The 20,242-nt window shown below is 47.0% G+C and overlaps 6 protein-coding genes across 6 annotated transcripts; 3 read left to right on the top strand and 3 right to left on the bottom strand.

Moving 5' to 3' along the window:
- Positions 1–515: 515 nt before the first annotated feature.
- On the bottom strand, positions 516–2,354 carry HOO65_021035 (uncharacterized protein; the record flags this gene model as incomplete). The annotated part of the gene is made up of 2 exons (XM_071006626.1): positions 516–2,191; positions 2,264–2,354. The coding sequence occupies 2 exons, from the start codon at positions 2,352–2,354 to the stop codon at positions 516–518; spliced, it is 1,767 nt and encodes a 588-aa protein (XP_070861673.1).
- Positions 2,355–4,168: 1,814 nt separating this feature from the next.
- On the top strand, positions 4,169–5,337 carry HOO65_021034 (Homoisocitrate dehydrogenase; the record flags this gene model as incomplete). The annotated part of the gene is made up of 2 exons (XM_071006861.1): positions 4,169–4,205; positions 4,286–5,337. The coding sequence occupies 2 exons, from the start codon at positions 4,169–4,171 to the stop codon at positions 5,335–5,337; spliced, it is 1,089 nt and encodes a 362-aa protein (XP_070861672.1).
- Positions 5,338–5,976: 639 nt separating this feature from the next.
- Positions 5,977–8,643, bottom strand: HOO65_021033 (Elongation factor G, mitochondrial; the record flags this gene model as incomplete). Its single annotated transcript, XM_071006454.1, has 4 exons — positions 5,977–6,034; positions 6,112–8,135; positions 8,189–8,321; positions 8,429–8,643. 4 exons carry the CDS (start codon positions 8,641–8,643, stop codon positions 5,977–5,979), a joined length of 2,430 nt encoding a protein of 809 aa, XP_070861671.1.
- Positions 8,644–9,172: 529 nt separating this feature from the next.
- Positions 9,173–10,672, top strand: HOO65_021032 (Protoheme IX farnesyltransferase, mitochondrial; the record flags this gene model as incomplete). The annotated part of the gene is made up of 1 exon (XM_071000220.1): positions 9,173–10,672. The coding sequence occupies one exon, from the start codon at positions 9,173–9,175 to the stop codon at positions 10,670–10,672; it is 1,500 nt and encodes a 499-aa protein (XP_070861670.1).
- A 649-nt stretch (positions 10,673–11,321) lies between these two features.
- On the bottom strand, positions 11,322–12,534 carry HOO65_021031 (myb family transcription factor; the record flags this gene model as incomplete). The annotated part of the gene is made up of 3 exons (XM_071006848.1): positions 11,322–11,840; positions 11,962–12,338; positions 12,444–12,534. 3 exons carry the CDS (start codon positions 12,532–12,534, stop codon positions 11,322–11,324), a joined length of 987 nt encoding a protein of 328 aa, XP_070861669.1.
- Positions 12,535–16,093: 3,559 nt separating this feature from the next.
- HOO65_021030 (Endoglucanase 3) lies at positions 16,094–17,663 on the top strand (the record flags this gene model as incomplete). The annotated part of the gene is made up of 2 exons (XM_071006718.1): positions 16,094–16,780; positions 16,860–17,663. The coding sequence occupies 2 exons, from the start codon at positions 16,094–16,096 to the stop codon at positions 17,661–17,663; spliced, it is 1,491 nt and encodes a 496-aa protein (XP_070861668.1).
- Positions 17,664–20,242: the final 2,579 nt, after the last annotated feature.

Here is a 20,242-nt window from a genome sequence, read left to right as displayed (position 1 = left end):
CATGTGCCCTTTGTGTCTGCATACAGAATGGACACTAACCAGTTTGAAGGCCAAAGGAAATGAGGGTTCAAGTAAAACAAGTAGCTCTGCTGTAAAGAAATCATAGCCATTTAGATACTAGGCTTGGCTTCTTGATCATTATACTGTACAATACAATTGGTTATATTTCTACCACCCCAAGGTAGCCATTCTAGCAAGCTCAAAACAAACGAGTGGTCATGTGATGATGAAAACATTGTCAATTAGTATTGAGGTATAAGTCTTTGTAATCAAGAGTAGGAATAACTGACAGAACATGTTGTCTAACTATGTAGTCACGGTGAACAAGAATAGCCAACGCATAGGAGGATAGCACAACAAAGAAAAAGGACAAATCAACAGGATAATACAAGATAAAGAGAAAATGCTAAGCCCAATGTATACGCCACGCTATTAACACAAAATGGAATGATAAAAGATAAGATGAAGAAAAGAATCAAGGCACCCGTGCTGTCAAGCAGGAAGAGAGATGGTGATTAGTATGTTTCAAAATCGTGCAACTCGATAGACTTTGTCGGTACACCGAAGACGTCACCATCAGCCGAAGTGTCATCTTGCTTTTCAAGCCCAAGATTAGCGTTGACTCCCTGAAGAGCAACAGCAGTCCCATCCAACAATTGCTCGATCAGCTCCCCGGAATTCAGGTGCTCCATATCTATCACATCATTAGGGGTAACGGTGCTTGTTTCGAGAGAAGGCAGTGCCTCAGGGGTTCTTAGGATGTCGGCATCGGAGATAGCTCCGTCAAAGCTTCCACGAATACCGCCATTTAGGTTACTGTCTTTGGTATGTGGTGGCGACTGTCCCAAATCAACAATAGTAGCAGTGCTGAGTGAAACTGTCACCTCTTCAACATGGGTGACGGCTGGGCCAGTGACTGTAGAACTGGCGTCATCGATTTTCAAGGTTGGGCTAACAATAGGAGGCTTATGGTTCAGCCGAGACGGGCTCGCTAAGCTGGAAAGAGGACGTGGCACCCTTTGTGCGCTAGATGGGGCACTACGATCACGGCGGTTTCCCGCAGATCCATTCCGCGTGGGAGGTCGGCGGGGTGTTGTGTTATTTTTACGCGGAGGAGTGACAGGTGCTTTTTCGGTCACTTTTGATTGAGAGCTTTGAGTTGGTCGCATCATACGAGCAAGGAACCCTTCATCAACTTCCTTGGGTGGTTGGCGCACAGCTGTTTCCTTCTTCTTGGGGGGCAATCCAAGACTGGGGCGTTGGTTCTTGACATCAAAGCTAGAGGGCTGTCGGCGAATAGTTGGGGCTACAGAGCTAGCACGACTTGTCGAACGATCGGCTGGCTTAGTTGAAGAAGACCTAGCGGCTGTTCGCAAGTCGCTGAAACTTGCTTTTCCAGTGCGTGATATTGATGAAGTTGGTGTAGCAAGAGAAGAACCAGATGTTTGTTTCGTCGGCGATCTGGCAATGGGTCTTGAAGAATGTTTAGCGTGTGCTGCAGGAGGCTTCCGAGTATTAGACGTGACTTGTGTCTGGGCTTGCGCTTGGCTTCTTGCCACAGGCGTCTTGGATCTAGAAGGTATGCTGGCTACTTTCTTTGCGGATTCCCTAGTTTCCCTAGGCTCCCGCTTTGTGCTCTTCTGTGAGAGTTTGCTATCTGTCGCAGCGGGAGGCTTGGGCGGCTTTACTGCAGTTACCGAAGATGTCTTGGCAGTTGAGCTAGTTCCTTCCTTATGGGGCAGCTTCGAAGATACAACCTTCGTAGTAGAACTCTTAGTAGCAGCTGGTTTTCCTTGTTTTGATTCTTCCGCCTTTGAAGGTTGCAGCTTGGACTGAGATGATTCTGGCTCCAATTTAACGTTGCCAGAAGTAGCGGCATCTTTAGCCGCGATAACCGGTGAGGCAGGGGACGACCTCGTATGGCTAGAGGTGATAGAGGCGGGACACTTAATAGCCCTAGAAGATCCTGCTTCTTCTTGTGCCACACTAGAAGTCTTCGGGTCTGGTTGCTTGCCAACAGGATTGGGGGTTGAGGAAATGATAGTAGGAACAGATGTGGCTGGGGTTACCGCGGAGGTTTTGGTAGTTTCGATGTCGGATTCGCGTTGCAGGCCAATTCTGCCATCTTTTTCGACTGCCACAAAGTTGGTCCGGATTTTCGAAAGAGGTCTTGGGGGATCACCAACCAAGGCTATTCAACACAGAATGGACATCAATTAGACATAACTCTCAACTTTGTAATCATAGCAGGAAGGAAACTCACATAGCCCAAGAACAGGAGATCTACCTCGGTCAGGAGAGCATGACTCGCCTTTGCTCTCAAACATGGCACGGAGGTTCCTGACTTGGCTCATATTGATGATTGTGGTGGGCTCAGTATAGCCTGATGTAGGAGATTGTAATAGGTGTATTCGTGTCAGTAAAGAAAGAAAAATAGTGAGTGATGTCGCGATGATAAATAGGTTGGTTTGAGCTCAAAGAGAAGTAGAGATCTAGCAAGTAGTGTGCATGAATGAGGCTTGTGAAGCTGCTTCTCGCAGCCAAGAATGGCAACACTTCTTGTATCAGGTTTTAAGCTTGAGGTGTCGGCGTGAAGATGTTTTCGAAGGAGACGAGAGAAAATTTAGGAAAACAAACTAGTTAATAATAAGGTGATAGCAATTTGGTTGAGGGAGATTATCTTCTCGAAGCAAAAAGAATACAGGTGAGTAAGAAGAAAAAGAGAGTAGCCAAAGCCAACAGGTCACATAAACAATGAAGGTTGAAAATAGCAAAGGGAGGAAATTGAAGGAGCTCAACCTGCAAGATGCGCTATGTTGTAGGTGATAAAAATAATAATAGTCATGGCAGAAAGCATGGGCTGCTTTGAGCAAGGAAGGAAGGAGCCCTGGCTTGAGGCAGACAAGTTGTTTGGGGCCTTTGAGAGGAACGCGGGGGGTTTGGCCAGGAAGCGAAGGCACGCGCAAAGGTTTACAATGTTTTCTTGCCTTGTTCGACGTGCTTTCCAGAACAAGAAAACAAAGTCGACGGACAAGCACTAGTGCGAAGATTGACGTGGAATAGAAGATAGTCGAAATCAAAAGAAGGCCTACTTTACAGTCTGCGATGAACTTGAAAATGAAGAGTGAGCAAAAAAAAAAAAAGGAGAACTGACAAAAAACAAAAAAGGACACCCGGTTGCTATGGCACAAGTCTCATCTACACTAGAAGCGAAAGAAACCCAGGCGCTGGCTTAAACACATGCGGCTGCATAGAGCCAGGGATAAATTGGTAGCTAAGGACATCAATTTGCAAGCGTAATTATCCGTATGCAAGTGGCAGCATAACTGTGGGATAATTGGATAATAATTGGCCGAGAAGAACGACAGATATCTTTGTTTTGGATTAGCCTTCCTTCTTTCCCCTTATAAAGAATAATCTCTTTCCTATTCAGGGCCCTAAGTAGGAAGTGGATTTTCTTCATATACGAAGGAGCCCAGGCTAATGCAAGCAAGTGGACGATGCAATTAGTAACTAAGGACAACTGAGGAAGTACTGTTTTGCCTTCTCTAGCGCTCTCCTATCCTCTGACGCATCGCTCCTAGACAAGCAGAGCAAATAGCCTAAACTCCAAAATTCTTAGAGCATTGACTGACTAGCTTTACAGCACCACTAGTCTCCGTTAACTTGACAATCCCCTCTCAAAATCACGATGCTGCAGCTGCCCCGTCGCACAAAAATATGATGACGAACCGTCAATGACACTGTCGCCTTGTCATGTCACCCAAGACTTGAACCAGGCCGGATGTGCCGAGCCAGACAAATCAATGTCCTAAGAGCGCTAATATACAGACATTGACCCACCTGGTTTGACCTGGTATAAAAGCAGCTCGTCAAATGTTCGCTAAAGAGCAGCCTTAAGTGTTTCATACACAGTTGAAACTCCAGTACACAGGCAAGTCTGAATATATGTAGCCCTAATTGCATTCTCCCCTTCACCAAAAGTTGTCACACAAGACCTTCTGATAACCCAAGCAGGAAGAAACCCTAAGGCTTGTGGGTCCGGAACCGGAGCCTGAATAGCTTCGTCAATCTTTTCCCATAATATGGGGCTGAGTTCTGATGTCTGATTCTAAACCAACTTGCTGTATTTCAATGCTTTGTTGTCTATTCGCCCGGATATTTTAAAATGGCTGCTCGTGCTGCTTCTCGTACTCTCAGAATTGGTTAGTATTCGTAACTCAAGTTATGATGGTGCTTTATTGTCAATATACATTGCTAACTGGTAGATGTTGATAATAAACAGGCTTGATTCCCGGTGATGGTATTGGCCGTGAGGTCATTCCTGCTGGCCGCCGTATTCTTGAGGCCCTGCCTGCTTCGCTGGGTCTCAAGTTTGACTTTGTCAACCTAGAGGCTGGATGGGAGACTTTCCAGAAGACTGGCGTGGCTTTGCCAGACAAGACTGTCGAGGTTCTGAAGGCTGAATGTGATGGCGCCCTTTTCGGTGCCGTCAGCTCCCCCACCACCGCTGTCAAGGGCTATTCGTCCCCTATTGTTGCCCTGCGCAAGAAGCTGGACCTGTATGCCAACGTCCGCCCTGTCAAGTCTGTCATGTCGGCCGCCAATCCTATTGACATGGTCATTGTCCGTGAGAATACCGAGGACCTGTATGTCAAGGATGAACGTACTTTTGATGCCCCCAATGGCGAGGGCAAGATTGCCGAGGCTATCAAGCGTATTTCAGAAAAAGCTTCATTCCGTATTGCTACTATGGCTGGCGAGATTGCCCTACGCCGCCAGAAGATCCGCGATAGCGGTGCCCCTAGTATTCATAAAGGACCTCTAGTGACCGTGACGCACAAGTCAAACGTCCTGTCACAAACTGATGGTCTTTTCCGGACTACCTCTCGTGCTGCTTTGGCCGACTCTAAATTCAGTACTGTTGCGGTTGAGGAACAGATTGTTGACTCCATGGTTTACAAGTTGTTCCGCCAGCCTGAGGCTTATGATGTCATTGTTGCCCCAAATCTTTATGGCGACATTTTGTCCGATGGCGCTGCTGCCCTTGTTGGGTCTTTGGGTCTGGTTCCCAGCGCTAACGTTGGTGAAAACTTTGCCATTGGCGAGCCTTGCCATGGTTCTGCCCCAGACATCATGGGACAGGGCATTGCCAACCCTATTGCTACTCTGCGCTCTGCTGCTGTCATGCTGGAGTTCCTCAATGAGGAAACTGCTGCTGCCAAGATTTACGCTGCTGTTGATGCCAACCTTGAAGAGGGCAAGCTTCTGTCCCCCGATCTGGGCGGTTCAGCTTCCACCGAAGAGGTTGTTGCTGATGTCTTGAGACGACTATAAAAGTTCCGAGAGAATTGACGCCTTCGGCACTACGCGACGGGAATATGTAATAATAGCTATGTACTACATACATACTTTATGATTTCAGGGTGAGGCTAATTAATACACATATACCTGGAACAAATCTCATGTTCATCTCATGATAAACACTCGGAGTCCAAGAAAGAATTCATAACAAAGAGTCAATATGGATGAGAGCCATGTTTTATTTGATGTACAAAAGAAAAAAGAACTACTTACACTGGCATTGCTTCGAACATGTTAAGAAACATGGGAATCTTTAGTCTTGAAAAAGGGATGCCTACATGGTCCTCACACTTTTTTTTTTTTGGATGTTAGGGAAAGAAAATGCTTCTATATTCGAAAGAAACTACGATCGATATCGTGACAATATGGTACATGCGAGGCTGTGTTAATGTTGGGTTACACATTCACAGCAGCCTGGGGGTTATGGCATAGGATAAGATATGGGAGGACAACGCGGATAGTGTAGGGGAATGAAGGTAGATGAAGGGACAGGTGTGCTGTGTAGAGTGCAAGCCAAGTTCTGTATACTAGCAAAATGATGCGTATGTAGAGGCATTGTCACTGCTACCACTGTTGTCACTGTTGTCACTGTCGTCACTCACTATTGCCACTCTATTTTTGGCTGCGCTTAGCCTCAAGTTCCTTCTGGTATTTGAGCATGAGCTCCTTTCTGTGAAAACAGTTAGTATATGCAGATTTCTAAGGCTAAACGATTTAAGCCGAAAAATGAATAGCGATTGTACGTACTGAAGATGAGGGGGGGCGGCGGCATAATGGCTAAACTCCATGTTAAATTCACCTTTGCCTTGGGTAGCAGCACGCAACTGTGTGCTGAAGCCAAACATGGAGTTAAGAGAGCAATCAGCAATGATGGTGAAATCCTCAGCACCAATTTCGGTATCGTTGATAGTTGAGTTGCGCTTGTTCAGTAACATGAGAACGTTGCCCTGGAATTCGTTGGGAGCAGTGATAGTAGTTTTCATGAGAGGCTCTAGAACCTGGCCGCCCGATTCCTTGAATGCCTTCTCAAAGGCGAACTGGGTAGCTTGGCTGAAAGCGTAATCAGATGAATCAGTCACGTGGGTAGCACCGTCATTGACCACCATCTTGACACCAAGAACCTTGTGGCCTAGAAGAGGGCCCTTCTCGCAAGACAGCTCAAACCCTTTACCACAAGCGCTAATAAACTTCTCGGGAATAGCTCCACCAACAACTTGCTGCTCAAAAACGTTTTCATCCGTCTCGGATGGCTCAATCCAGCCAGCAACACGGGCAAAGTCACCAGGACCACCACTTTGGCGCTTAAGGAGGTAGTCAAAGTCAACCTTGTTTGAAATCGTTTCACGGTAAGCGACGCGAGGCTGGCCAGTGACGCAGTCGACCTTGTACTCACGGCGGAGACGTTCTACATAGATCTCCAAGTGGAGCTCGCCCATGCCAGAAATGATGGTCTCCTCGCTCTCAGGGTCAACATGGAGACGGAAGGTGGGATCTTCACGCTGGAAACGGTTCATAGCCTTGGAGAAGCCGTCGGCATCGCTGCTTTTCTTGGGTTTGATCGATAGCGACATGACAGCATCAGGGACGTACATAGAAGTCATGGTGTATGGAAGGTTTCCATCAGTAAAAGTGTCACCGGAAGCGCAATCAACACCAAAGACAGCGCAAATTTCGCCAGCTCCAATTTCATTGACATCCTCCATTTCGTTAGAGTGCATGCGAACAATACGAGGGATTCGGACCTTTTTGTTTGTGCGCGAGTTGAACAAGTAGCTAGACTTGCGGAGTTTACCCTGATATACCCGCATGTAGGTCAGTTGGCCATAGTTGTTTTCTTCTAGCTTAAAAGCCAGGCCGACAAAGGGCAACGAATTATAAGGGACTAGGCCGACTTCCTTTTCGCCCTGTGAACGATCGAGAGCCAGGTTGGGGACCTCAGAAGGATTAGGAAGGTAGTCACAGGCAGCGTCGAGAACTGGCTGGATACCCTTGTCTGCCAGGGCGGAGCCCATCAAGACAGGAGAGAATTTGAGGTTAATGGTAGAGCGGCGAATAGCAGCTTTAATCTGCTCTTTGGTAGGTTCCTGTTCGTCTAGGAACAGCTCGGCCATTTCATCGTCGACATCGGCTAGTTTTTCAACCAGCTCTTGACGTTTTTGGGTGGCCAATTCAACCAGGGTAGGGGGGATAGTTGGCGAGCGTCGAATCTTGGTACCACGAGGACCCTCAAAGTATATGGCATCCATCTCGATTAAATCGATAACACCCTGGAACTCATCTTCAGAGCCAATGGGGATCTGGATGGCGGCAGCAGGAATCTTGAGTTTGCTGTTGATTTGCTCAACAGCCTTCCAGGGGTTGGCACCCATGCGGTCCATCTTGTTGACAAAGCTAATGCGGGGAACATTGTAACGCTTCATCTGGCGATCAACAGTAATAGTCTGTGATTGCACACCACTGACAGCACAAAGAATCATAACAGCACCATCTAGAACACGGAGGGCACGCTCGACCTCAATAGTGAAATCAATATGGCCAGGAGTATCAATCAGATTGATGTGATACTGCTGCTCTTCGCCATTTTCAACCTTGTTCCAGTCGGCAAAGGTAGCAGCCGACTGGATGGTAATACCCTTTTCGCGCTCAAGATCCATGGAGTCCATCTTAGCGCCAACGCTGTCACGACCACGCACTTCGTGAATAGCCTTGATTCTTCCAGTGTAGAACAGGACTCGCTCGGTAACGGTAGTTTTTCCACTATCGATATGGGCCTGCACATACAAACGAGTTGGTTGTTAGTAAATGATATCAACGCAATAGATACAAGAGGAGACTTGGTCCATACAGCAATACCAATGTTTCGCACACGAGATAGGCGCCGGGCTTCTTCCGGGCTCATCTTGGCTGCAACAGCTTCAGGAGTGAGGTTAGTAGAGTCGGCCTGAGCCATACGCAGACTATATATCACAAGTTACCGTCTTGTTAGTAGTGGTAGTTTTGGATAAAGCCAATATTGCGCAATTATAACAATTGAAGAGGTAAGAGAGGTGGGAGGAGAACATACGCTTCCTGGGCAGCTACTGATCCCAACACACGCGACGTAGTGAACATGCGACTGGTGGTGTTGGTAGAAGCCTGGATGTTAGAGGCTGGGCCTGACTTGGAGCCGGGGAAGGCCCGGGTAGTCAGCAACAAGCGAGTCGACTGGTTTCTCAAGGAATTGAAAGGAGATCCAGGAGCGACAGCCTGTACGGCCCTTGAAAGCCGAAGAACCCGCATTGTGACAGATATGAAGAGCGCTGGGGCTCTGCTTGCTTGCAATGGCGGGTGAAGAAAAGACAATATGGATGAGAGGTTGTGGGTTGAGAGCCCTGTCGCTAAAATTCAACTGCCAATGAGGAAAAAATTGCTACTTACGCTACAGTTCTCGAATAAGCAGCTTCCCTGGGCTAAACTCAACTCAGTCGCATTTACAGACGACGACTTGTGGCCATTTCTCCGATAATTAGCCGTTATCGGGCTTCTTGGCCCTTTATAAAGTTTTGTTTTTAATAGCCGGCTAATAATTATACTGTAATTGTTATAGTGGGTGCTACAATGCAAGCCTTGGCTTGTCGGCCTTCCATCATCATTCTATTCATTGCCCGCTACCCGCCCGCCTCTCGTCTTCATCTTCTGCGCCGCACCGAGCCAAAAGCGATGCCATTCTTTTAAGCCAAGTCCGTTTGCTTATGAACGACATGCATCGCATGTACCTTATATCATGACCCTTTCTCTGAAACTGGCTGTCCCATGCCAAAATTCAGCCATGCTCAAAGGAGTTACTGTACGAACTCCCCGTGCCGTCGTCACCTCTTCTCTCGCCAACTCAAGCATATCTCAACATCTCTCAACTCGGCTTTTGTCAAGCAGTTCTCGATGTAACTCCAAGTTCCCAGTCGTCTCTCCTCCAAACACCGCCAAACCCGAATCATACTTTTTCAATACTAGCAATGTGCGATTGTCCATCAACAATCGGTTTGCCTTCAAGGCTCAAACTCGGCTGCTCACACAAACACAAGCCTCGCTCTCTAATATCAACACAGACGCGGTAAAGCAGACGCAGTCTACCGAGCTTCCACCACATCGGCGACGGCAATTAGAACGCCGGAAGGCTGCTGCGGCGTCCTCAACGATTGATGCGGATTCTGGTCTTGCTACCCCTCAGATGCCTCCCGATGCCTCGTCACTATTAACTACAAAAGCGTCAAAACAACCTCAATCATCGGTCCGAAGACTCTTCTCTCTGTGCATGGCTTTGTCCAAACCACGCCTCACAGTACTTGTAGTACTTACGGCCATGGTTCCATATGCACTATACCCCGTGCCAGCATTCTTAAGTCCTACGATGACAGATACCCCGTCGCTGAGTACATTGACTCTCACATTTCTAACCACGGGCACTTTTCTTTGCTCTGCTTCTGCAAATGCTCTGAACATGCTGTATGAGCCCAAGACCGACGCATTGATGACACGCACTCGTAATCGACCCTTGGTCAGGGGCCTCTTGTCCACCAGAGCTGCTGTAGCATTTGCAGTCTTTTCTGCCTTTGCCGGCAGCAGTCTGCTTTACTATGGCGTTAATCCCACTGTCGCGTTCCTAGGTGCTTCTAACATAGTCATATATGCTGGAATTTACACCCCCTTGAAGGCCATTACCGCCGCAAATACCTGGGTGGGTGCTGTCGTCGGTGGGATTCCGCCCTTGATGGGCTGGGCTGCTGCTGCGGGCGAGAATGCAACTGGCGATGGTTCCTGGAAAGAGCTCTTGTTTGCTGATGACGGAACCTCTGTAGGAGGATGGCTCTTAGCTAGTCTCTTATTTGCCTGGCAGTTCCCTCACTTCATGGCACTCTCGTGGTCTATCCGTGAGGAATACAAATCTGCCGGTCTCCGTATGCTAAGTTGGACAAATCCTGCGCGCAATGCCAGAGTGGCCCTACGCTACAGCTTAATTTTCTTCCCTATTTGCTGGGGACTTTGTGCAGCTGGTGTCACCGATTGGAGCTTTGCTGTTACTAGCACCCCCATTAACGGCTGGTTAGCATGGCAAGCGATGCGCTTTTGGAAAGAGCAGGGCTACAAGGGTACGGCGCGGGGCCTATTTTGGGCGAGCGTCTGGCATCTTCCTGGTCTTCTTGTTCTTGCTCTTGCGCAAAAGAAAGGCATGTGGTCTCGCATCTGGAATAGCATCACGGGCAAAGGTGTGGAGGGTGATGATGAATGGGAGGATGAGGTACTTGACACTCCCGTTTCTGGAGGTAAATGACAAGGGTATTTTTCCATTGTCAAGCCGCCGCCGTTTTTAAACCAGCTGTCAATAAGGCACCTGCATCTTGACAGTGATGCTTGTATCATAATATGAAGGCAATGTGTGACATGATGGCGGCAAACATGCATCACTTGTCGGCAATTGTTTCAATATGTATTTATAAATATATAGCTATAAGCCAACTTTGAATTCGCCGTTTCTGCATTCTCAAGCGTATTACTCAAGCACTTGGGGCGCAAATAGAGTATAATCTCGACTACTGTCCTCATCGCCCAATACCGTCCGTCCCTTTTTGTGTGTACATTTGTATGATGGCCCTATGGTATCATCTCCGAAGCACGAGCTAGAATACTAGTCTTTTTTGAATCTGATGATGCATTAATTCTATAATAGTTGCTTAGGTGCCCCCAGCCACTCACTCAAAGAAAGCTATAATGAAAACCATGCGGAAACCAAGTGCCAACAACTATAAAACATCCCCAAGATACGCAATGCAGAATAAAGACTTGATGCCAACAACAACCTTGTAGAATGTAAAAAGAAAAACCCCAAAATCCATGACTTATCTCTCCATTCATCAGCGAACAGAAGGCTTTGGCCCAGGACACTTAAAAGTGACCTCCATGGCCATTTTCCCAGTGACTCCTCACATGTTAACTGACCGCCTATTAACCAGTGCGTTGATTCCAATGTCTGACGCTGGGGGAAGTCTCTGGTTATCAAATTCAGTGTCATTGACTCCAGAATGACCAAGATAGGAGTTTGAGATGTGTCTAACGCCCATTACGTCGGGGTCATATGCCGGGTTCTGTGCTTGGGCATGATGCATAGCCGTTCTATAGTGGGGATTGTGCTGACTCTGACCATGGGACAAGACAGGCGGAAAGTATCCGGCGGATGACAACGCCGGCATTGTGTAGGTGGTCGATTGCGGAAGCATTGCCACCTCTGAGGGCCCATAATGTGCCACTGGCTCAGATACCAATAAAGACTCCATATGGTGGGTTGAAGTATGTGGTTGGGAGTAAGCTGGTGCCATGTTCAAGGCCATTGGTGCGTCTGTCAAGGGTAGCTGTGAAGACGAAATAGATGTGGTTGTTGGAGGCTTGTTTAAAGTGGCATCCTTCCACCTTTTGCGAATATCATTCTCTCCCATTTCGAAGCACTATGATAGGTGTTAGTACAATGCCTTCGAGACAGGCGATTTACGACTCGCAATCAAGTAATGACAAACAATATAAAAAAAGGAAGAGGAAAAAGAAAAGCAAAAAACATATAAAGCTCACCATTCGCTCTAGTTTGTCCCACTTCATTCCAGGCATCCTAGACTCAAGAACCTTCCACATTTCTTCGCGAGCTTCCCAATAGGCAACAGCTACACGGGTCTTGTCTAAGGCGTCATTCTTTTCAGACATGGCCTTCCGTTGCTGGATTCTTTCGTATCGCTTACGGCAGGCATTTGCTGATTTTCCTTTGAACTTCTTGGCTATCTCGCACCAGCGGCCTCGTCGCCTTCTGAGCTCTTCTAGAAGCGAATCTTCGGCGGCACTCCATTTGACGCCCTTTCCGCGTCTTCTGGGTTCTTCGTCATCTTCGCTGTCTTGTTCATCGTCTGGAAACTCGTCGTTAACCCCGTCTGCTGTATGGTGTTTCATGGAGGATTCTATTTCATAATAGTCATAGTTTTGGACATAGGCCGATGGGGTTCGGCCTTCGCTCACTGGAGAGTAATATGGCCCTCTAGTGGCAGTCTGTGTGTAAGTCGTACTGTTGTTATTTGCAGCCACAGAAGCCCTGTTGACCGGCAAAGGGTTGTACCGTTGACTGGTACTGTATGAAATGTTCGAAGACCGGGACATGGTTACTCGATAGGTGTAGAAGCACGCGTATATGAGGGAGTATTGTCTAGGTTTATGCAAAGTATAGAAGCTCGGCAAGAGCGACTGTCTAATGTAAAAGTAGGTAAATATCAGAATGAAAAATAAAGTACAAAGATGGTTGCCAAAGCTCTATCCAGAGAGCGTGGGGATTGAGAAGAGAAAGAGGTTGTGAAAACAAAAAAGATGTATGAAGTGGTCTGCTTGAACGGCGAAAGGGTCTAGTACAAGGCCCGGGGAACGGCCAGTTAATAAACATTCAGGCTAGAGCGGTCAATGAAGATGTAGCGTATGTTATTCAAAATAATCTAACCAAATATAAACGTACTTTGCATATGAAAGCGGTTTCAGGCTATCTCAGTATACGTCCAGATGAGTGGCAATTGTGTCCACCGTAGGCCCCAAGTAGTAGCAAACGTCTACGATGCGCTCGTTTGTTCTATTCATAACCCGCACCAAGTCCCCAGTCCTCACGAAGCATGGCGTTACGAGTGCAGCATTCCCTTCACATTGGTTTATTTTTTCTACATGAAACACGAATGCAGTATCTAAATCGTAGTCTTCGCAGCTCAACTAGTCTTCATATTGGCTAGTTAGATTTGTATAACGCTGGTTTGAAGAGAGTTTGGGCGGTTAAGAAAAAGCAACGCTTTTTTTTTTTTGGCGTAAGCGGTTAACGTATGGAAGAGGGGTGGAAGGAAGCTGAACAATGGAAGCGCTGGATCAAGGGCGGCAAGCTTGCACGAGCTGGATGGTCCCTGCAGACAGATGAATAAGGGAAATGCAGGGCATTAATTCAAGCTCACATATTCCGTGCAAGGCTAGTTACTCTCTAGATGTCAAACATGAAACTTTGAATAATTATTCAATCCAACCCAAACGCAGCTTCTTCACTATGATCTTTGGCTCAGTATCCCAAACATGAACCTAAGTTTACGCCTGTCCCTCACCAGTGCTCTAAATCGTTAAATCAAGTGCTCATAGCCATACATTTCTGATAATAGTGGTTAGAGGACACCCGCTGGTTTTAAAGTTCGCAGGTAATATACCCACCCTTAGTGACAATGGGTACTTCTTCACACGCTTCTACGTGAATAGTTGTACCATCTAAACAAACTAGAAATCTAGAGGCTTGCTCACTCAAGCGGCATTTAGACTGGAAAGCAGACTTTGCGATCGTCAAAAACCCTCAAATTTGGCAAGGGTTGCTGTGAACTTAGTAGCTTTCCTTTCTTCTACCAAGCATAGCCAGTGCTATAAAGCTGACCAGTGGTTCCTGAAAGCCTGTCGTCAAGTAAGCGCTATCTTATTGGTCTGAAGTTACATGACTCGCGTTTAACTTGATATCTCCACTGTTTTAGCGCTGATGCCATTTATGGTGATCTATTTTTATCCTAAAGCCGCTGTTGATTTTCGGCCCTTGCATTAAGAATTAGGGTTATTCGGGTTATTCTATAGCGCACTGTAGGGTTGTCAATATCCAATAGGCATATCAACTTGCACGGTATGATATGCGCAAGGACTTTTTAGAAAGCTTGCTGCTACGATCAAGACTATTTTCTGTTCTTGTCTAGTCGCAGATACCGGCATGAATAGATAATCATTGTCGAGCTAGCTTTCATATTTTCATAAGTAATAAACGGAGCGTGATAGCGATAGTGATGGTGATAGTTTTGATTGTCCCAAAAGTCGTTGTTAATATTCTTTCCACTGCACTCATGCTTATTGAGAACTTGGCGTGAATCTCAAACTTTGCGAAGATATTCTCTCTTTGTTCGTGTAGGTAAAAATGATGATATGCTGAGCTTAGCAGGGGGTGGAAACTACGTCGGACACAACCGGTGATAGAAAAATGATTGGCGGAGTTAGGCAGAAAGGTCTTTTCTCTGTTGTAGAGATAAAAAGGACTGGAGTAGTTGCAAAACAGCCAAAAGCGTAACTTCATGACTATGTTCCAGAAGCGACTAGATCCCTCTCCGCCAAATGGTTGTTGCTGCGGGTAAAACTATGCTACAAATGTGTTGACCATATTGCTTTGAAGCCGAGCCACACTATCCATTGGAAACAGTTGAGATGAAGAGTTGAAGTTGATGTGTGGCTGATGCTGGTCTGTGATCTGGCCCTAGATAGACTAGGAAGAACCCCTGCAGATGAAGGAGGGAAAGTGATAATTTATTGTTTGAGAAATCTGATACAACGAACGCCCCCCTATTTTTTGGGCTTGCATATAAGGGTCATCTGGTTTGTTACATAGTAGATATTCCTACAACGGATGAAAGACAGGGGAAACAACGCTCGGGATTTCTCTTGAGTGGATCTACATTGACATGTACAGTCTCCTGATATTTGAGAAGGACGCTGTCTGAATAGTCGGGAAGTGCTAAGCTCAGGCACTCTCTTACCCAAAATGACATATCCCCATACTTGACCTGAAACTAGCTCATGGCTATTGAACTCTTCAAGTCAAAATAGAACTTGGCTTTCTCTATAGTATACGTGGATGGAGCCGGCTTGGCACAGAAGTTTCCTTGGATAATGCCTAGGTGTTAGGTTAGTTCTTGGCTGTAGAACATGAGAATGTTTCTTTAGGAGGAGAATAGTTTTGCCAGGTGTAACCATACCAATTCCGTCTTATTGATCAAAACTACGCACTGCTATGGCAAGTGTACCAACGTCTCTCGGAGATCTCTCTCCGTCTGATGCTTGAGCTTAAGAACAAAATTTCTAGTGCTAGACTAGACTGAAACTCAGTGTCTTTGTGAGCTAGGGGCTTTCTCCTGCCTGCATTTTGCAGGAAGCTTCTGCTCTGTCCATGTACCTGACTAGGGATTCCGAGGGAAGACGAAGGGAAAAATAACTGATAGTAACCTGACTTTTCAAAGAAGAGAAGCGAAGATGGCCCCTGGATAGAGCAAACTAAATATTGGCAGACTTCAGCAACGCTAGCTAGGGAGAAAGCGGAAGATAGCTTGAAACCATATTTCGAAGCTCAAGTGATGTGGTTTTATTTCGGAGTATACATTGTTGGCGAGTGGGTGTGTGAGTTTATTTGCTCATTAGGACAGATCCTGATGATGTGGATTGCATACTACACCTACGTCTTCGGACTTGTCATAGTACAGGGGCTTTTCAACTAGGGGACGACATAAATTGCTTGCGACGATGATTGGAGATGGGAGGGGATGAGGTGCGACAGCGTGCCATCAGGTTAGCATATATATTCGTCGGCATTCCCAAATCTAATGGCCTCGTTGTTTCTCAGTTCATCTCTTCAACATCCAAAGAATCATAGGCCTGGCTGCCATATTCTCACACTCTTTTGTGCTTTATTCCTTTCCTTTCCTTTCCTTCCTTTTCTCTCAGTTCTCAATATCATTCTTTTGTTGACACATTCGTGTCTTTCCTTTCTTTTATACATAAAGTTATTTGTTGTACAAATACCCTATTCTTTTCTCTGCGCAAACTGATCAAGTTAAAGGCCCTTTTGGTACCTATATTTCTGTCTGTCCTGTGATTCTTACGTCCGCATATATACCTCAATATGAAGACTTCGACTCTTGTTGCAAGCGCTCTTGTGGGTGTGGTGTCTGCGCAGAACACTGCATACTCGCAATGTGGCGGAAAGAACTGGACTGGTGCCAAGGATTGCATTTCGGGGTACACTTGCACAGTTATGAACGACTACTACTCGCAGTGTATCACTAGCTCTGGCTCTGGCTCTGGCTCCGGCCCTGACGTTAAACCGGCTTCTGCTAAGGCTTCTGTGGCTTCCGTGGTCGCGGCTGCCACCGGGGTCGCCTCTACCGATAATTCTTGTGCTGTAGAGACAGACGAGCCTGCTGTGGCTTCTACAAAACCCAAGGCTGCTTCCACCGGAGGCTACGCTCCCGCTATCAAGAACAATGTTCCTACTGCTAAGTCTAGCACCACGCCTACCGGCTTCTTTACGTCTGTTACTTCGACGACAACTACGCCAGCCTCTACTGGCTATGGTATCAATGGTGTCTCTAGCGAGCCCTTGGCATCTACTCCAGCTGCTTATAGTGCATCTGCTACTGGAACCTCGAGCTCAAGCACTCCTACCAGCACCCCTTCCACTGGATATACTAGCTCTGGAAAGGGCCTCAAGATGATGGGTGCCAGTGTCTCCGGTGCCGAGTTTGGTGCCGGCTCTCTTCCAGGTGTTTATGGCAAGGATTTTACTTTTGCCAACACTAGTGCTATTGATGTAAGTGATTATCTATCTCTACAAAAGTGCAACTTGACTCGAAATGTTAGCTAATACTTTCTTTCCCTTGAGCCAACAGGCCTTGTTGTCCCAGGGTTACAACACCATCCGCCTGCCATTTTTGATGGAGCGTCTGTCTCCTTCCTTGAGTGGTCCTCTGGACTCTGCATACTTGAAAAATTACACCGAGGCTGTTGATTTTGTCACTGGCAAGGGTGGATATGCTGTCCTTGATCCCCACAACTATGGCCGCTATAACGGTGCTGTTGTTACTGACTACACTGCCTTTGAGGCTTTCTGGAAGAATGTGGCCACTGTATTCAAAAGCAATGATAAGGTCATCTTCGACACCAACAACGAGTACCACGACACTACGGCTGATAATGTGCTTAAGCTCAACCAGGCTGCTATTGACGGTATTCGGAGTGCAGGTGCTACGACGCAGTACATCTTTGTTGAGGGCAACTCGTACACTGGTGCTTGGACGTGGAACACCACCAACACCAATCTAGCTGCACTGACTGATCCGAGTGACAAGATAATCTACGAGATGCACCAGTACCTCGACTCGGATGGATCTGGAACGTCTGAAACCTGCGTTTCTTCTGAAATTGGTGCCCAGAGAGTTGCCGGTGCTACCGAGTGGCTGAAGGCCAACAAGAAGATTGGGATCATTGGCGAGTTTGCTGGCGGTACTAACTCGCAGTGCTTGGAAGCTGTTACTGGCCTCTTGGACCACCTCAAGGAGAACAGCGATGTTTGGTCGGGTGCTCTGTGGTGGGGAGCTGGCCCATGGTGGGGAGATTACCTCTTCTCCTTTGAGCCACCTAGCGGTAAGGGTTACTTGTACTACAACTCCCTGCTTCTAAATTACTTGGCCTAGTAGAGGTGGGCTTTTTGTACGCGACAAAGGGAGTCTCTTGGGATGGTGATTTTCCTGTGTTGACTGACCAAGTGACGTCTTTCGGGTTTCGTGCCTCGTTCTCTTATGCCATGGTTGAGGTTGAAACGCGAGGGTGGGGACGGGCTGTTCTGGGCAGAGCAATGGCATGCTTCAATTTCTTGTACATATCTTAGGTGGATGAAGCTCAGTTGATGAATTTTATTTCTGTTGTCTTTACACTTTGCTGTCCTGTCCTGCCAGTAGTGGGTGACTTTTGAGTGCTTTACCGTAGAGTTCCATGCGTCACCAAAAGGGATTAGGAATATCAATCAATATCCGGGCTGATGTTTGCTGGTTATATGAAAGTGTTGGTGGTGGCTAGCGTTGGGTGTTGCTGATTGATGTTGATTGATTGTTTTAAACTGAGCAAGGTCTGACGGCATGATATTTAGATTAGTTTATCCAGAGTGTGGCGCTAGACAGGGAACACAGCAGTATGGTCAGCTCCTGGTGCATTGATATTATGTGCAAACATAGCACACATGTGGCTGCCTGGTTATGCATGTAATATTTATGCCTGCCAAGTAGCCAACACTACGCCACATTGAAGGAGAAGAGTGGCTGAGCGGGTAACGAACGCACACTCGTGCACAACTTTGCGACTCCAAATCTCAAATAATACAACGCCCACATTACACAAGAGATAAACGTCTCTTCTCCAAGACACACTTCGTCCAACTGTATGGTTTACAAATCAGCGCGAGATTGGGAGTGGCTTGAAGGATCTACAAGCTTGTATGTATGGAGAAGGCAGAAAGAATACATCAAGACAAGGGCCTGCCTTGTGACATGGCGGCTGAGGTAGGAACAAGAGAAGATTGTCTTGTGCACTATTTCCACAGCTTTGTATTTCGCAGGGAGTCTGAGCTTTGATAATGCATATATCCCTACAACGTAGAAAACGAGGTGAGCACAATGGCTGACGAGCTGCAGGGCAATGCACAAAAAAGGATGGTGCAGCGAATGTAGCAAACTCCAGAAGGAGGAGATGAAAGGCTAATTTGGCGTTGCGATGGCAGAGCAATACTATGTGAGTTAAGGGCTATAGCGCTTGGTGTTGATACTGAGGCTGGGCCAGTTAGTTTCATTATTAGTCGCGGTGATGTGATATTGGGCGATTGGGGGGGGGGGGGGGGCTCGTGGTAGTATCATCCAGTGTGCGCCTTGCAGCACAAATGACGGATTGGGCTGGGACCTTTCGTTGTTGCACTGAGAAAAAGCAGAGACGTGAAGTATCCGTTGTGTAGACACGGAGAGAATATGCAGCTTGCCGGGCCTGTACTTCATTGTCAAAGTGGCCCAAATGAGTTGCCGAGCGAGCTTGCAGGTCGGATGAAGGGTGGGTGGGTACTTTGGAGGAAGAAAAAAGCAGGGGGGGAGCAGTCTGTAGTGCAAATGTCAGTGATCAGCAATATTGATTAACTGAAGGGATAACGGTCTTGCCGTAGGAATACCGGATTTTAAATTTGGACAAGGATTATATGGGCTTCTATCAGACGATTTAATGAATGGCGTTGGCGTTGGCTTTCGTTTTTTTTTTTTTTTGCTTTTTCGTCTTCCCGGCTGGGATCTAAGTGGTAGTGAAGCCACGATAAGTAGAGAGGGACGCGGTATCGTACGGTTTGTCGGGTTGCTTGCAAGGGACACAGAGGCAGATGGGGCTTGATACACAATGTGCTAGCGCAAATGATCAAGTGTTTGTGCATGCATACATGCATTCGTGTACAGGGAACACGCGAATTTCACTCCACTTGTGATGGGAGAAAGCGATAGTGCACAGACGTTTGGCTTCATAGGCGATCTCAAGGGCTTCTTCTGTTGCGTTGCCTCATTTGATGCAGTTTGGAAGAAAAAATCAAAGGAAAAAAAGAGAGAGGTTGGCGGGAGCGGCAATGGTAACGATGGTGTTCTGACAAGGGCGGGGACTAGGCGCACTTGAAAGCAAAATATGCCGTTGTATGGCATGCGTGTTCGTGTGGTTGGTAATATATATACAGCACACAGCTCGCCTTGGCCTGTAGGGAATATCGAAAAGGACTCTGATCGTCCTGTTCTCGTCCCTCGTTGCTCCAGTGGTAGTGCTAGGACTAAGGGAGAATAGAGAGGGGATGATAGGAGACGGCTTGGTTCGGCTATGTATTGGGCGAGACAACAAAGAGCGAGCTACTGTGCAGCGCAGATGCAGCTGCTGCACCACATGTATGCATCTATTTGCATGCATATAAAGATTATACTTGGTAGAGGAAAGTCCTGTGGAGCTGCTAAGGCAGACACGGACCGGGCCAGCAGTATGCAATGAGCGCACAAGATTGGCTGGCATATGTAGCTATCCTTGGCAGCTCAGCCATGTAGCGTGCATGTAGCATAGAGGCGCATGAATATGAACTGCGAAAAACACAAGCTGCATTGTAACGGCAGTGCAGCAAACGCAATATAAGAAGAGATGGGTGAGGGGCAAAACGAACAGAAATAGCCACGGCGGGATAGGGGCCTGTTGCTTGGTATGTGATGTGATGTGA

Source organism: Ceratocystis lukuohia, assembly GCF_044167205.1.
Source record: "Ceratocystis lukuohia strain C4212 chromosome Unknown Supercontig2_pilon, whole genome shotgun sequence".
In the NCBI taxonomy this organism is placed as follows: Eukaryota; Fungi; Ascomycota; class Sordariomycetes; order Microascales; family Ceratocystidaceae; genus Ceratocystis; species Ceratocystis lukuohia.
This window is presented reverse-complemented; position numbering and strand designations above follow the sequence as displayed.